The sequence below is a fragment of the Falco punctatus genome (assembly GCF_963210335.1).
Source record: "Falco punctatus genome assembly, contig: scaffold_302, whole genome shotgun sequence".
Classification (NCBI taxonomy): Eukaryota; Metazoa; Chordata; class Aves; order Falconiformes; family Falconidae; genus Falco; species Falco punctatus.
This window is the reverse complement of record NW_027660154.1, coordinates 1-16957: the sequence shown is the minus strand read 5'-3', so window position 1 is coordinate 16957 and position 16957 is coordinate 1. Positions and strand designations below refer to the sequence as shown.

Sequence of the window (16957 nt, the reverse complement as noted above, 5' to 3'; positions counted from 1 at the left end):
CCCCCGTGCGTGGGCAGGGGTGGTCTGTGCAGCGCGGGGGGGCAGGCGCTGCGATGGGTGGGGGGGGGGCGGGGCGATATGGGGGGGGTAGGGCGATACGAGGGGGCAAGTGCAATATGGGGGACAGTGTGATACAGGGGGGATGTGCGATACGGGGGCACAGTGTGATACGGGGGCACAGTGCGATACGGGGGGGCAGTGCGATACGGGGGACAGTGTGATACAGGGGGGGCAGTGTGATATGGGGGGCAGGTGCTGCAATACAGGGTGACAATGCGATACGGGGGGGCAGGTGCTGTGATACGGGGGGCAGTGGTTACGGGGGGCAGTGGATATGGGGGGACAGTGCGATATGGGGGGACAGTGCGATATGGGGGGGCAGTGCAATACAGGATGACAGTGCGATACGGAGGGGCAGTGCGATATGGGGGGCAGTGCGATACAGGGGGGCAGTGCGATATGGGGGACAGTGTGATACAGGGGGGCAGGTGCTGCAATACAGGGTGACAATGCGATACGGGGGGGCAGGTGCTGTGATACGGGGGGGCAGTGGTTAGGGGGGGCAGTGCAATACAGGATGACAGTGCGATACGGGGGGCAGTGCGATACGGGGGGACAGTGCGATATGGGGGGGCAGTGCAATACAGGATGACAGCGCGATACGGGGGGCAGGCGCGATACGGGGGGGCAGCGCGATACGGGGGGGACAGTGCGATATGGGGGGACAGTGTGATATGGGGGGACAGTGCGATGCGGGGCGCCAGGTGCTGTGATACGGGGGTGACACACTGTGTAGCGCTGTGTGGGTGCAGCGCGGGGCGCGGGGTGCCGTGTCCTGTGCCAGGGGGTGCTGTGCGGGGTGCCGTGCGGGGTGCTGTGCGCCGTGCCCAGCCCCCCCCGCCCTGCCCAGCCCCCCGCCCCGCACCCGCCTGGCCCCCGCTGTGACCCAGCCCGCGGCAGGCGGGGCGGGGGGGCCGGGCCTCCTCCGGTTGCCTCCCGCCGCCCTCGCCGTGCCGTGCCGCGCCGTGCTGAGCTGAGCTGAGCCAAGCCGTGCCGTGCCGAGCTGAGCCGAGCCGTGCCGTGCCGTGCCGAGCTGAACCGAGCCGTGCCGTGCCGAGCCGTGCGGCCGGGCGGGGGGCGATGGGGGGGGCGCGGGGGCGCTGCCTGCCCTGGCTCTGCCTGCAGCTGCTGGCGGCCGCCGCCTTCAACCTGGACGCCGCCCGCACGGTGCTGAAGGACGGCGACAAGGGCAGCCTCTTCGGGGTCGCCGTGGCGCTGCACCGGCAGCTCAGCCCCGAGCCGGCCGGCTGGTGAGGGGCGCGGGGGGGGTGGGGGGGGCTGGGGGGGCGCGGGGGACGCGGGAGCCGGGACACACCCCCCCCCGCCTTTACCGGCCGGTCCCCGAGCATCCTGCCCCGGCGCGGGGCTGTGGCGCCCTGCCCCGCCGGAGCTGTCACGCCCCCCTCCCCGGGTGTGTCCCCCCCCCTCCCCGGGTGGGTCACCCCCTCCCCGGGTGGGTCACCCCCTCCCCGGGTCCGTCCTGTCCCCCCCTCCCCGGGTTTGTCCCCCCCTCCCCGGGTGTGTCCCCCCCCCTCCCCGAGTGTGTCACCCCCTCCCCGAGTGTGTCACCCCCTCCCCGGGTCTGTCCTGTGCCCCCTCCCCGGGTGTGTCCCCCCCTCCCCGGGTGTGTCCCCCCCTCCCCGTATCTTTCCTGTCGCCCCCGGGTCTGTCCCCCCCCTCCCAGAGTGTCGTCCCCCCCCTCCCCGGGTCTGTCCCCCCCTCCCCGGGTCTGTCCCCCCCTCCCTGGGTCTGTCCTGTCCCCCCCTGCCGGAGCTGTGCCCCTTCCCCCGATGTTTCCCCCCCTCCCCCTATCTGTCCTGCTCCCCCCTGGGTCTGTCACCCCCTCCCCGAGTGTGTCCCCCCCTCCTCGGGTCGGTCTCCCCCTCCCCGGGTCTGTCCTGTCCCCCCCTGCCAGAGCTGTGCCCCCTCCCCAAGTCTGCCACCCCCTCCCCGGGTGTCCGTCTCCCCCCAGGCCCCACCCCCCCCCCCCCCCCCCCGGCCGGAGCTGTGCCCCCTTCCCGAGTCTGTGTCCCCCTCCCGGGTCTGTGTCCCCCTCCCCCGGTCTGTCATGTCCCCCCGGGTCTGTCACCCCCCCTCTGCCGGAGCTGTCACACCCTCCCCCCCCGGGTCTGTCACCCCCTCCCCCGGTCTGTGTGCCCCCTCCCCAGGTCTGTACCCCCCCTCCCCTGGTCTGTCCCGTACCCCCCGCAGGAGCTGTGCCCCCTCCCCAGGTCTGTCCCCCCCCCTCCCCCTATCTGTCCCGTACCCCCCGCAGGAGCTGTCCCCCCCCTCCCCAGGTCTGTCCCCCCCCCTCCCCCGGTCTGTCCCCCCCCTCCCTGATCTGTTTCGGCCCTCCCCAGCCCGGAGCTGTGCCCCCTCCCCCGGTCTGTGTACCCCCTCCCCCGGTCTGTGTACCCCCCCCTTCCCCGCGCTGAGTTGGGGACCGCCCCCCCGGGGCTCCCCCCGCCGCCCCTTCCCCGGGATGCTGGCGCGGGGGGCCCGATCCTGCCCCTCACGGCTTTGGCGGGGGGGCTGGGGGCAGCCGGGCTGGGGGAGCCGCTGCCGCTCTGGAATCACCCAGCAGGAGCCCGGGGTTGGGGGCTTGGGGGGTGATGGGTGCCCCCAGCGCAGCCCCGGGGTGCTGGGGCCGAGGGACCCCCCTCGGCTGGGCCCCCCCCGGACCGTGCCCGCCGCCTCCCCCGCGCCGCCGGCCGCTGAGCTGGCGACCGCCCACCCGCCGCGTGCCAGGGCAGCCACCGGGCCGTGTCCCCGCCGACCCCAGCCCCCGGGCCCCCCAAACCCCGTGTCCCCGCCGACCCCAGCCCCCGGGCCCCCCAAACCCCGTGTGCCAGCTGACCCCAGCCCCCTGACCCCCAGGCCCATGTCCCCTGCTGACCCCAGCCCCTGTGTCCCCCAAACCCTTTGGACCCCAGCCCCTGTGTCCCCCCCAGCCCCCAGCCCCTGAGTCCCCCAACCCCAGTGTCCCCTGCAGACCCCAAACTGTGTCCCCCAGGGATACTGGGGTTGGGGGACTCAGGGTTTGGTGGCTGGGGGGACACAGGGGCTGGGGTCAGCGGGGGACACAGGGCCTGGGGTGGCAGGTGACACAGGGGCTGGGGGACACAGTTTGGGGTCTGCAGGGGACACTGGGGTTGGGGGACACAGGGTCTGGGGTCAGCAGGGGACACGGGGGCTGGGATGGCGGGGGACACAGGGGCTGGGGTCGGCGGGGGACACAGGGCCTGGGGTGGCAGGTGACACGGGCTGGGGGACACAGTTGGGGTCTGCAGGGGACAGTGGGGTTGGGGGACTCAGGGTCTGGGGTCGGCAGGGGACACGGGGGCTGGGATGGCGGGGGACACAGGGGCTGGGGTCGGCAGGGGACACGGGGGCTGGGATGGCGGGGGACACAGGGGCTGGGGTTGGCAGGGGACACAGGGCCTGGGGTGGCAGGTGACACGGGCTGGGGGACACAGTTTGGGGTCTGCAGGGGACACTGGGGTTGGGGGACTCAGGGTCTGGGGGCTGGGGGGGACACAGGGGCTGGGGTCGGCAGGGGAGACGGGGGCTGGGATGGCGGGGGACACAGGGACTGGGGTCGGTGGGGGACACTGGGGCTGGGGTGGCGGGTGATACAGGGGCTGGGGGACACAGTTTGGGGTCTGTAGGGGACACTGGGGTTGGGGGACACAGTTTGGGCTCTGCAGGGGACACTGGGGTTGGGGGACTCAGGGTCTGGGGGCTGAGGGGGACACAGGGACGGCCTGTGTCCCCCAGCCCCTCTGTCCCCCACGCCACCTGCGGCTCGGGGGACAGGGGCTGCTGTCGGGGGTCCCATGCCAGGGACCCCCGGCCGGGCCGGCCCCTCCCCACTCACTCGCGGAGCCGGGCCCCCCCTCCCCGTCCCCCTCCCCGTCCCCGTCCCCGGTGGCGCCGGCGGTGGCAGCCGCCCTCTCCGCATTCCTGGCGGCGGGGCTGGGGGGGGGCTGGGAGGGGGGTGGGGGTGTATTATTCCCCCCCCCCCCCCCCCCGATGCCGCAGCCCCCGGGCAGGTGTTGGCACCGCGCAGGGCTGTGCCCGGCCACCACCGCAGCGCTGTCCCCAGCGCGTCCCCTCGGGGCTGGGGGACACGTTCGGCCCCACGGGCTGCGGCCAGGGTCCCCCTCCCGGCACCGGGCACCGGGTACCGTGCACCGGGGGGTGCTGGGCTCCGGTGCCGCCGGCTCCCTCCTTCTTTGGGCATGATGTTGCTGCCGGGTTATTTTGGGTGAATTCCAGTTTATTTTTACCGGCTCTGCCTTTCCACCCCCCACCCCCACCCCCCCAGGGCTCTGAGGCCACCGTGTGTCCCCCCCACCCCCCCACCCCACCCCCGCGGGGCGTGGGGCTGGGGGCGCCCACGGGTGTCCCACGGAGCAGCCACCCCCATCCCCATGGGGAGCGCTGGGTGGGTGGGGGGCAGGGTGCCCCCAGCCCTGCTGCACCGAGGCGGATGGGGTGGGGGGGCCGGGTGTGCGCCCCCCCCGGCAATGGGGCTGCAGCTGCCTGGGCAGGCGTGAAATTTGGGGGGGGGCACAGACAGCTGCGGGGAGGGGGGGAGGGGGGCACGGACAGCTGCATGGGGGTGGTGGGGACAGGGATGGGTGCCAGACCTGGGGGGGGACATGGGGGGACATGACACAAGCCCTGCATATGCACGGCCACACCCCTCATGCTCTGATTTTTTTTTTTGGGGGGGGGTCCCCGCCATTGCAGGCTGCTGGTGGGGGCCCCCCAGGCGCCAGCGCTGCCCGGCCAAGGTGCCAACCGGACCGGGGGGCTCTTCGCCTGCCCGCTGACCCCCGACCCCACCGACTGCTGGCGGGTGCCCATCGATGAGGGAGGTGCGTCTGGAGGGGGGGCTTGTGCTGTGGGGACCCCTCCCCTTCCCCAGCTCCCCACCCTGGGGGTCCTTGTTCTGTGGGGATCCCCAATTCCCCATCCTAGGGGTCCTTGCTCTATGGGGACCCCCCCCCCCTTCCCCAGCTCCCCACCCTGGGGGTCCTTGCTTGGTGGGGACCCCTCAGCTCCCCACCCTGGGGGTCCTTGCTCTGTGGGGACCCCCCCGTTTCCCCAGCTCCCCACCCTGGGGGTCCCTACTCTGTGGGGACCCCCCACCTTCCCCAGCTCCCCCCACCTTCCCCAGCTCCCCACCCTGGGGGTCCTTGCTCTGTGGGGACCCCCCCACACCCTTCCAGAGCTCCCCACCCTGGGGGTCCCAGGGGGGCTGACGCTGCCCACCCCCACCAGTGGATCCACAGAGGGAGAGCAAGGAGAACCAGTGGCTGGGGGTGAGCGTGAAGAGCCAGGGTGCTGGCGGCAAGATCGTGGTGAGCACCGGGGTGGGGGGGGTCCCCCAACACCCCCTGACCCCTCTCTCTGGGGTCTCCCAAAACCCCCTGACCCCTCTCCCCCCGGGGTCCCCCCAACCCCCCGACTCCTCTCCCCGGGGTCCCCCACTCCCCCTGACGCCCCTCCCTGGGGTGTGGGATGGGTTGTGTGGGGGGGGGAGGCGATGTCCCCCCAAACCCCCTGACCCCTCTCCCTGGGGTCCCCCCAACCCCCCTGACCCCCCTCCCCGGGGTGTGGGATGGGTTGTGTGTGGGGGGGAGGGGATGTCCCCCCAAACCCCCTTAACCCTCTCCCTGGGGTCCCCCAAAACCCCCTGACCCCTCTCCCCGGGATGGGATGTGGGTTGTGTGTGGGGGTCCCCACCCTGACCCCCCCCTTGCCCCCAGACCTGCGCCCACCGGTACGAGGCCCGGCACCGCGTGCGGCAGCCGCTGGAGACGCGGGACGTGATCGGCCGCTGCTTCGTGCTGAGCCAGGACCTGCGGGTGCGGGATGAGCAGGATGGGGGCGAGTGGCGCTTCTGCCAGGGGCGACCCCAGGGCCACGACCGCTTCGGGTCCTGCCAGCAGGGCCTGGCCGCTGCCTTCAGCCCCGACCGCCACTACGTCCTCTTCGGGGCCCCCGGCACCTACAACTGGAAGGGTGAGGGGGGGGCTGCCTGCACCCCCTGGCCCGGCTGAGGGAGGGGGTGGGGGTGGGGGATGGGGAGCGTGGGCATGGGGGGCGGGGGGACATGTGTGAGTGGGGTGCGGGGTGAGCACATGCGTGTGAGTGGGGTGCAGGGTGAACACACGTGTGTGAGCATGCTATAGGTGTGGGCACACGTGTGTGAGTGTGCTGGAGGTGAGCACACACGTGTGAGTGTGCTATAGGTGTGAGCACACATGTGTGAGTGCTGGGAGTGAGCACACATGTGTGAGCGTGCTATAGGTGTGGGCACACGTGTGTGAGTGTGCTATAGGTGTGGGCACACGTGTGTGAGTGTGCTGGGGTGAGCACACGTGTGTGAGCATGCTATAGGTGTGAGCACACATGTGTGAGCGTGCTATAGGTGTGAGCACACGTGTGTGAGTGTGCTGGGGGTGAGCACACGTGTGTGAGTGTGCTATAGGTGTGAGCACACGTGTGTCAGTGGGGTGGAGGGTGAGCATGCCTGTGTGAGCGTTCTGGGGGGGTGAGCACACATGTAAGTGTGCTGGGCATGAGCACACGTGTGGGCAGGCTGTGGGGTGAGCACATGTGTGTGAGCATGCTATAGGTGTGAGCACACGTGGTTCAGTGGGATGGAGGGTGAGCATGCGTGTGTGAGCATGCTGGGGGGGTGAGCACATGTGTGTAAGCGTGCTATAGGTGGGAGCACATGTGTGTGAGTGGGGTGGAGGCTGAGCATACCTGTGTGAGCATGCTGGGGGGGGTGAGCACACGTGTGTAAGCCTGTGATAGCTGTGAGCACACGTGTGAGTGTGCTATAGGTGTGGGTACACGTGTGTGAGTGTGCTGGGGGTGAACACACGTGTGTGAGTGTGCTATGGGTGTGAGCACACGTGTGTGAGTGTGCTATAGGTGTGGGCACACGTGTGTGAGTGTGCTGGGGGTGAACACATGTGTGTGAGCGTGCTATAGGTGTGAGCACACATGTGTGAGTGCTGGGAGTGAGCACACATGTGTGAGCATGCTATAGGTGTGGGCACACGTGTGTGAGTGTGCTGGGAGTGAGCACATGTGTGTGAGTGCGCTATAGGTGTGAGCACACGTGTGTGAGTGTGCTATAGGTGTGGGCACACGTGTGTGAGTGTGCTGGGGTGAGCACACATGTGTGAGCGTGCTATAGGTGTGGGCACACGTGTGTGAGTGTGCTGGGGGTGAGCACACGTGTGTGAGCATGCTATAGGTGTGAGCACACGTGTGTGAGTGTGCTATAGGTGTGAGCACATGTGTGTGCGCTCTATGTTCCTGCTGTACATGTGTGTGCACCCCCACAGGTGTGCACACGCCACCCCACGGCGGTACACGTGCTACCTGCGTGCCCACAGGCGGACACGCATGTGCCGCGTCACATGCAGGCACACCCCCACGCACCCACATCCATGTGTCAGGCCGCCCCGGCGCCCCCTCCCCACCCGCAGCAGGAGGGTCCCTGGGTGGGTGGGGGTCCCCTGTCCCCCCCCTCACCCCGCTGGGTCCCGCAGGGAACATGCGTGTGGAGCTGCTGAACCAGAGCTCCCCCGACCCGCTGCGCCTCGACGACGGCCCCTACGAGGCGGGGGGCGAGAAGGACCAGGACCCCTCGCTCATCCCCCTCCCCGCCAACAGCTATTTCGGTAGGGGGCACCTGGGCCTGGGGGGGGGGGCAGGGCAGGACCCCCTGCTCCCCCCGCCGCCCGGCTGCCGCCTGCCCTGCCCCCCCCGCCCCCCCTGACCCCCCCGCTCTGTTCTCTCCCCCCCGCCCCACGCGCAGGGCTGCTCTTTGCCACCAGCATCGATAGCGCAGACCCCCAGCAGCTGGTCCTCAGGAGCCCCCAGCCCGGCGAGGCCGCCCCCGACGTGGCCCACAATAGCTACCTGGGTTCGTAGGTGGCACCTCGTGCCAGGGTCCCCGTGTGCCGGTGTCCCCCTGTGCCAAGGTCCCTGTGTTTCAGGGTCTCCATGTGCCGGTGTCCCCGTGTGCCACCACCCTTGTGTGCCAGTGTCACCATGTGCCGGTGTCCCTGTGTGCCAGCATCCCCATTTACCAGCATCCCCGTGTACCAGCATCCCCCTGTGCCAGTGTCCCCCTGTGCCAGGGTCCCCGTGTGCCAGGGTCCCCGTGTGCCAGGGTCCCATGTGCCAGCATCCCCATTTACCAGCATCCCTGTGTACCAGCGTCCCCCTGTGCCAGCGTCCCCCTGTGCCAGGGTCCCCGTGTGCCAGCGTCCCCCTGTGCCAGGGTCCCCGTGTGTCAGGGTCCCCGTGTGCCAGTGTCCCATGTGCCAGCATCCCCATTTACCAGCATCTCCGTGTGCCAGTGTCCCCATTTGCCAGCATCCCCCGTGTACCGGTGTCCCCGTGTGCCGGTGTCCCCGTGTGCCAGTGTCCCCCTGTGCCAGTGTCCCCCTGTGCCAGGGTCCCCGTGTGTCAGGGTCCCCATATGCCAGTGTCCCATGTGCCAGCATCCCCATTTACCAGCATCTCCGTGTGCCAGTGTCCCCCTGTGCCAGTGTCCCCCTGTGCCAGGGTCCCCATGTGTCCCATTTGCCAGCATCCCCCGTGTACCGGTGTCCCCGTGCGCTGGTGTCCCTGTGTGCCAGTGTCCCTGTGTGCCACCACCCCTGTGTGCCAGGGTCCCCATGTGCCAGTGTCCCCATGTGCCAGCATCCCTGTGTACCAGCATCCCCGTGTGCTGGTGTCCCCATGTGCTGGTGTCCCCTTGTGCCACCCTCCCCAGAGCTGTGGCCTGTGTCCTGTCCCCCCGTCCCCCTGTCCCCCCCCCCGCCCCCCCCGCTGACTGTGGAGGGGAGAGGAGAGCTCCCACAGGCCCTGCGAGCACACGCCTGCACACACGTGTCACCATGCACACATGTGTCACCGTGCGCACACGCATGCAGCCAGCACCCCCCCCACGGCACCCCCCTGTACCCACAACATGAGCACCCCCCTGCATGCATCCCCCCCACCCCACCCCCCATCTTGGGTCCATCTCATGGCTGTCCCCCCCCAAGGGTGGGGGTCCCACGCTCCCCCCCCTCCCCCCCCCCCCCCCCCCGCTGGGCTCCCTGCGGCACCACTGCCTTGTCCCCATCCCTGTCCTGTGTCCTGTCACTGCGGTGGGGGCAGCACCAGGCTGGGGAGGGGGTGTCACACAGAGCAGGGGGGGGACGACACGGAGCCTGGCGTGGCCCGCAGTACCCCACTGTCCCCCCCAGTGCCCCCCATCCCCCTCCAGCACCCCACTGTGCCGTGCCCTTCCCTCCGTGTTTCTGCATGGGGGGGGTGCATGGATCCTGGGGGGGGGTGGGGGTCTTGGGGGGCTGCGGGGGGGCTGCACACTGCGACTGCTGCATGTGGGGAGGGGGTCCCCAACCCCCCACCCCGTGGAGGTGGCTCTGCTGCTCTTTCCAGCTTCAAGGGGGGGGGTCTGGCCCCCATCCAGCTTTGCTCTGGCCCCCAAATCCTCCTTTTTCTCCCCAAAATCTTCCTTTTGGCACCGTGGGGAGGGGCTGGTCCTTGCTCACCCCAACAGCCTCTGCTTTTGGCCCAGAGCTGGGGAGGGTCCCCCACAGGGACCCCCCCTCAGCCCCCCGCCCCCCCAGCCACAGCCACAGCCACAGACCCCAGGGAGCGCAGAGCAGGGAAACTGAGGCACAACCACAGCCCCCCCCCCACATAGCCCCCCCCCCCAGCCCCCCAGGGAGCGCAGAGCAGGAAAACTGAGGCACAACCACAGCCCCCCCCCCACATAGCCCCCCCCCAGCCCCCCAGGGATCCCAGAACAGGGAAACTGAGGCACAACCAGAGCCCCCTCCCCCCTTCCCATACCAACCCACGGGGCGCAGGGCTGAGCAGAGAGAGCCGGGGGTGGGGGGTGGGCTGGGTGGGCACCAACACCTCTGTGTGGGCCCCCCCCCCAATACAGGCTTCTCGGTGGACTCGGGGCTGGGGGTGACGCGGCGGCAGGAGCTGAGCTTCGTCACTGGAGCCCCCCGTGCCAACCACACCGGGGCCGTGGTCATCCTGCGCCGGCACAGCACCAACCGCCTGGTGCCCGAGGCCATCCTGCCCGGCCAGCAGCTCACCTCCGCCTTCGGCTACGCCATCGCCGTCCTCGACCTCAACAGTGATGGGTAAAATTGGGGGGACCCCCCCCACCCCCCCCTCAAAACCTCCCCACAGCCCCTTCCCCCCCCCCCCCCAAGCCCAGCACCGCAGCATCACCCCGGCTCAGCACTGGGGGGGCCGGTGGGGTGATGGAGCTGCCGTCCCCCCCCCGTAGCTGGATGGACCTGGTGGTGGGGGCCCCCCACTTTTTTGAGCGTCAGGAAGAGATTGGGGGGGCTGCCTACGTCTACATCAACCCGGGGGGGCACTGGGATGCTGCCACCCCCCTGCGCCTCAACGGCACCCGCGGCTCCATGTTCGGCATCGCCCTCAGCACCGCCGGGGACCTCAACCAGGATGGCTTCGAGGGTGAGGGGCTGGGGGGGCTGGGCGGGCTGGGGTCCCCATAGGCTGGGACACAGCCAGAATCCTGGGGGGGGCTGGGGTCCCCATGGGTTCGGACATGGCCTGAGTGCTGGGGGGGGGAGGCTGGGGTCCCCATGGGTGGGCTGGGGTCCTCATGGGCTTGGGCATGGCCTGAGTGCTGGGAGGGGGCTGGGGTCCCCATGGGTGGGCTGGGGTCCCCATGGGCTCAGACATGGCCTGAGTGCTGGGAGGGGGAGGCTGGGGTCCCCATGGGTGGGCTGGGGTCCCCATGGGCTCAGACATCGCCAGAGTGCTGCTCAGATGGGGGAGATGGTGCCACTGGGGGGCTGCATCCTATTTGGGGGGCGGGGGAGGTGGTCGCACTGGGGGCTGCATCCCGTTTGGGGGAGGGGGGCAGGTGGAGATGGGGGGGAAGGGTCAGCGGGTGATTGTGGCACCGGGGGCTGCATCCCATTTTGGGGAGGGGGGGAGATGGTGGCACGGGGAGCTGCAGAGGGTCCTGGGGGTGTGTGTGTGTGTGTCTCACCCTCCCCCCCCCCCCAAGACCTGGCGGTGGGAGCCCCCTTCGACGGCGCCGGCAAAGTCTTCATCTACCACGGCAGCAGCCTGGGCATCGTGGTGGAGCCGGCGCAGGTGAGGGGGCGCCGGGCAGGGGGCGCTGCCCATCCCCCCCCTGCCCATCCTCCCCCCGGTGTGTGTGGGGGCAGTGCCCATCCCCCCCCTGCCCATCCCCGCCCCCCCGGTGTGTGTGTGGGCGCTGCCCATCCCCCCCTGGTGTGGGGGGGCTGCACTGCCCATCCCCCCCCTGCCCATCCCCCCCCCGGTGTGTGTGTGGGTGCACTGCCCATCCCCCCCCCGGTGTGTGTGGGGGCGCTGCCCATCCCCCCCTGCCCATCCCCCCCTGGTGTGGGGGGGCTGCACTGCCCATCCCCCCCTGCCCATCCCCCCCCCCGTGTGTGTGTGGGTGCACTGCCCATCCCCCCCTGCCCACCCCACCCCCCCCGGTGTGTGTGGGCGCGCTGCCCATCCCCTCCCTGCCCATCCCCCCCTGGTGTGGGGGGGTGCACTGCCCATCCCCCCCTGCCCACCCCACCCCCCCCGGTGTGTGTGGGCGCGCTGCCCATCCCCTCCCTGCCCATCCCCCCCTGGTGTGGGGGGGTGCACTGCCCATCCCCCCTGCCCATCCCCCCCCGGTGTGTGTGGGGGCCCTGCCCATCCCCCCCTGGTGTGTGTGTGTGGGTGCACTGCCCATCCCCCCCCACCCATCCCCCGCCCCCCGGTGTCACCCGTGTCCCCAGGTCCTGGACGGGGAGGCCGTGGGGGTGGCAGCCTTCGGGTACGCGCTGTCGGGGGGGCTGGACGTGGACGGGAACTGGTACCCCGACCTGCTGGTGGGGTCCCTCTCCGACACCGTCGTGCTGTACCGGTGGGTGCTGCCCCCCCCCCACAGCCCCCTCCCCCCACAGCCCCCTCCCCACCACCCCCCGCCCCTCCACAGCCCCCCAGAGCCCCCTTCACGGCACCCCCCTACAACCCCCTCCCTGCCATCTCCCTCCCCACAGCCCCCCCACAGCACCCCACAGCCCCCCCACGCAGCACAGCCCCACAGCCTCTCCCTACAGCCCCCCACCCCTTCCCCACAGCCCCTCCCCTGGCACCCTGTCCCCACAGCCCCTCCCTACAGCCCCCCCCCCCAGCTCCCTCCCCCCACAGCCCACCCCCCTCCTCACAGCCCCCTCCTCACAGCTCCCCCCCACAGCCCCTCCTCACAGCCCACCCCAGCCCCCTCCTCAGCATCCCCCCTCGCTGAGCTCCCCTCAAACCCTCCCAGGGCACCCCATGATCCAGGGGGTCCCTGGATCTGGCCGGGGGTCCTGTGCCGGGTGCCAGGCTCAGGATGCCCTCGGGGGCGGGGAGGGGGGTGTGTGCAGCCTGTCACCCCTCATTTCTCCCCCCTGCAGGGCCCGGCCGGTGGTCCACATCTCCAGGAACATCTCCCTGCTCCCCCCCACCATCGACCTGGAGCAGAGCAACTGCCAGCACCAGGAGGGCGTCTGGTGGGTGCCCCCCGCGCCCCCTCCCCGGGCACAGGGCTGGGGGTGGGGGTCCCGCTGCTCACCCCGTGCCCCCGCAGTGTGGATGTCCGAGCCTGCTTCAGCTACACGGCCAGTCCCCCCAGCTACAGCCCCCGCCTGGGTGAGCATCACGGGGGCACCGGGGGGCTGCGCCATGGGGGGCACAGGACCCCCCCGGGGTGGGAGGGCAGGGACCCCCAGCATCGCAGCCGTCCCTCTGCCCCCCAGTCCTGGAGTACGTGTTCGATGCCGACACGGACCGCCGGCGGCTGGGCCAGGCCCCCCGTGTCACCTTCCTCGGCCGCCGGCCGTTGGACCCCGAGCACCAGTTCTCGGCCACCGTGGAGCTGCCCCGGCAGCACGCCCGCGCCTGCGTCCAGGCCACCTTCCAGCTCCACGTGGGTCCCCAGTCGCATCCCCATCCCCATCATCCCTGTCCGCATCCTCGTCCTCATCCTTATCCCCATCCCTGTCCCCAGCCTCATCCCTGTCCTCATCTTCATCCCCATCCTCATCATCCCCATCCCTATCCTCATCCTCATCCTTATCCCTAACCCTGTTCCCATCCCCATCCCTCTCCCCATCTCCATCTTCATCTTTGTCTGCATCCCTTACCCCCATCTTCATCCCCATCCCTGTCCTCATCCTCACCACTGTCCCTATCCCCATCCCCGTCCTCATCCTTATCCCCATCCCTGTCCCCATCTTCATCCCCATCCCCATCACCCCTGTCCCTATCTACATCCTCGTCCTCATCCTTATCCCCATCGCTGTCCCCATCTTCATCCCCATCCCTATCCACAATCCCATCCTCATCCTTGTTCTCATCCCTGTTCTTGTCCTCATCTCCATCCCTGTCCACATTTTCATCCTCATCCTCATCCCTGTCCCCATCCCCATCTTTATCCTTGTCCCTGTCCTTGTCCCCATCCCCATCCCCATCCCCATCCTTGTCCCCATCTCCAACTTCATCCCCATCCCCATCCCCATCCCATCCCATCCCATCCCATCCCCATCCCCATCCCCATCCCATCCCATCCCATCCCATCCCATCCCATCCCATCCCATCCCATCCCCATCCCCATCCCCTCCCATCCCATCCCATCCCATCCCATACCCATCCCATCCCCATCCCCATCCCATCCCCTCCCCTCCCATCCCATCCCCATCCCCATCCCCATCCCATCCCCATCCCCATCCCATCCCATCCCCATCCCATCCCCATCCCATCCCATCCCATCCCCATCCCATCCCCATCCCATCCCCATCCCCATCCCCATCCCCATCCCATCCCATCCCATCCCCATCCCATCCCATCCCCATCCCATCCCCATCCCATCCCATCCCATCCCCATCCCATCCCCATCCCCTCCCATCCCATCCCATCCCCATCCCATCCCATCCCATCCCCATCCCATCCCATCCCCATCCCCATCCCCATCCCATCCCCATCCCCATCCCCATCCCCATCCCCATCCCCATCCCATCCCATCCCATCCCCATCCCATCCCATCCCCATCCCATCCCCATCCCATCCCATCCCCATCCCATCCCCATCCCCATCCCATCCCATCCCATCCCCATCCCCATCCCATCCCATCCCATCCCATCCCCATCCCCATCCCATCCCCATCCCATCCCATCCCATCCCCATCCCATCCCATCCCATCCCATCCCCATCCCCATCCCATCCCATCCCCATCCCATCCCCATCCCATCCCATCCCCATCCCATCCCATCCCCATCCCATCCCATCCCATCCCCATCCCCATCCCCATCCCCATCCCCATCCCATCCCATCCCATCCCCATCCCATCCCATCCCCATCCCATCCCCATCCCATCCCATCCCCATCCCCATCCCATCCCATCCCATCCCCATCCCCATCCCATCCCATCCCATCCCATCCCCATCCCCATCCCATCCCCATCCCATCCCATCCCATCCCCATCCCATCCCCATCCCATCCCATCCCATCCCCATCCCATCCCATCCCATCCCCATCCCCATCCCCATCCCCATCCCCATCCCATCCCATCCCATCCCATCCCCATCCCCATCCCATCCCCATCCCATCCCATCCCCATCCCCATCCCATCCCCATCCCATCCCATCCCATCCCCATCCCATCCCCATCCCATCCCATCCCCATCCCCATCCCATCCCATCCCCATCCCATCCCATCCCATCCCCATCCCCATCCCATCCCCATCCCATCCCATCCCATCCCCATCCCATCCCCATCCCATCCCATCCCCATCCCCATCCCATCCCATCCCCATCCCATCCCCATCCCATCCCATCCCCATCCCCATCCCATCCCATCCCCATCCCATCCCATCCCATCCCCATCCCCATCCCATCCCCATCCCCATCCCATCCCATCCCCATCCCATCCCCATCCCATCCCATCCCCATCCCCATCCCATCCCATCCCCATCCCATCCCATCCCATCCCCATCCCCATCCCATCCCCATCCCATCCCATCCCATCCCCATCCCATCCCCATCCCCATCCCATCCCATCCCATCCCATCCCATCCCATCCCATCCCCATCCCATCCCCCTCCCCATCCTCATCCTTACCCCCGTCCTCATCCCCATCCCTGTCCCCATCTCCATCTTTATCCTCGACCCCGTCCTTGTCCCCATCCCCATCCCGTCCCCATCCCCATGCCACCCCCATCCCTATCCTCACAGCCCCCCCCCCACGTCCCCTCCCCCCACAGGACAGCATCCGTGACAAGCTGCGCCCCATCGTCGTCACCCTCGCCTACGGCATCCACAGAGCGGAGACCCCGCGGCAGAGCCGGGAGACCACCCTGCCACCCCTGGCCCCGGTGCTCAGCCCCCAGCAGCCCAGCACCCACCGCACCGAGGTGGGCACCCGGCTGCCTGTCCCCCCCCCTCCATCCCGTGTTGGGGGGATGCCTGGAGTGTCCTTGTGTCCCCCACCCCCCCCCCTCCCCGTGTCCCCCCCCAGGTGCATTTCTTGAAGCAGGGCTGCGGGGACGACAAGATCTGCCAGAGCAACCTCCAGCTCCGCTCCCAGTTCTGCGCCCGCCTGGGGGACACCGAGTTCCACCCCCTCCCCCGGTGAGGGGGGCCGGGGTCCCACCTTGGGGTTGGGTCCCATCCCTCAAGGTGCTGGGGACACCCCAGGGTGGGGGGAGGGGCTGACAGCACCGTCCCCAGGGGTGCCGATGGCATCGCCATCTTCGCCATGAGCGACCAGAAGGATGTGGCCCTCGAGGTCCTTGTCACCAACCTGCCCTCGGAGCCGGCGGAGCCGCAGCGGGATGGGGACGACGCGCACGAGGCCCTGCTGACTGTCACCCTCCCCCCCGAGCTGCCCTACTCCGCCGTGCGCCCCTACGATGCCCGGGCACCCTCGGTGCGGGGGAGGGGCGGGGGGGGGGGTGAGGGGAGAGCGCCGGGGGGTGGTGCTGAGGGTGCGGGGGGCAGAGGGATGGGGTGGGGATGGGGGGGGCTGGAGGGGTGGGGTGGGGATGGGGGGGCTGGAGGGGTGGGGATGGGGGGGGCTGGAGGGAGGGGGATGGGGGGGCTGGAGGGATGGGGTGGGGATGGGGGGGCTGGAGGGGTGGGGGATGGGGGGGCTGGAGGGATGGGGTGGGGATGGGGGGGCTGGAGGGGTGGGGATGGGGGGGCTGGAGGGGTGGGGTGGGGATGGGGGGGCTGGAGGGATGGGGTGGGGATGAGGGGGCTGGAGGGAGGGGGATGGGGGGGCTGGAGGGAGGGGGATGGGGGGCTGGAGGGATGGGGTGGGGATGGGGGGGCTGGAGGGGTGGGGATGGGGATGGGGTCTGGAGGGATGGGGATGGGGGGGTGGGGGGTCTGGAGGGATGGGGGCGTGGGGGGGATGGAGGGGTGGGGATGGGGGCTGAAGGGAGGGGGCTGGGGGGCTGGAGGGATGGGGCTGGGGGGTGGGGGCTGAAGGGAGGGGGATGGGGGGGCTGGAGGGATGGGGTGGGGATGGGGGGGCTGGAGGGGTGGGGGATGGGGGGCTGGAGGGATGGGGTGGGGATGGGGGGGCTGGAGGGGTGGGGATGGGGATGGGGGTCTGGAGGGATGGGGATGGGGGGGTGGGGGGTCTGGAGGGATGGGGGCGTGGGGGGGATGGAGGGATGGGGATGGGGGTCTGGAGGGATGGGGATGGGGGGTGGGGGGGGCTGGAGGGGTGGGGATGGGGGCAGAGGGAGGGGGATGGGGGGTTGGAGGGATGGGGAGGG

General features: G+C 69.9%; 1 protein-coding gene across 1 annotated transcript; it reads left to right on the top strand.

Annotated features, from left to right (window-relative positions):
• Positions 1–866: 866 nt before the first annotated feature.
• On the top strand, positions 867–16126 carry ITGA7 (integrin subunit alpha 7; the record flags this gene model as incomplete). Its single annotated transcript, XM_080411815.1, has 16 exons — positions 867–1310; positions 4816–4943; positions 5350–5429; positions 5838–6093; positions 7641–7772; positions 7910–8017; positions 10064–10271; positions 10421–10614; positions 11177–11265; positions 11931–12058; positions 12594–12689; positions 12767–12828; positions 12936–13105; positions 15437–15586; positions 15691–15803; positions 15903–16126. Coding segments are annotated over exons 1-16 (2308 nt in total), but the record flags the coding sequence as incomplete, so codon positions are not given.
• Positions 16127–16957: the final 831 nt, after the last annotated feature.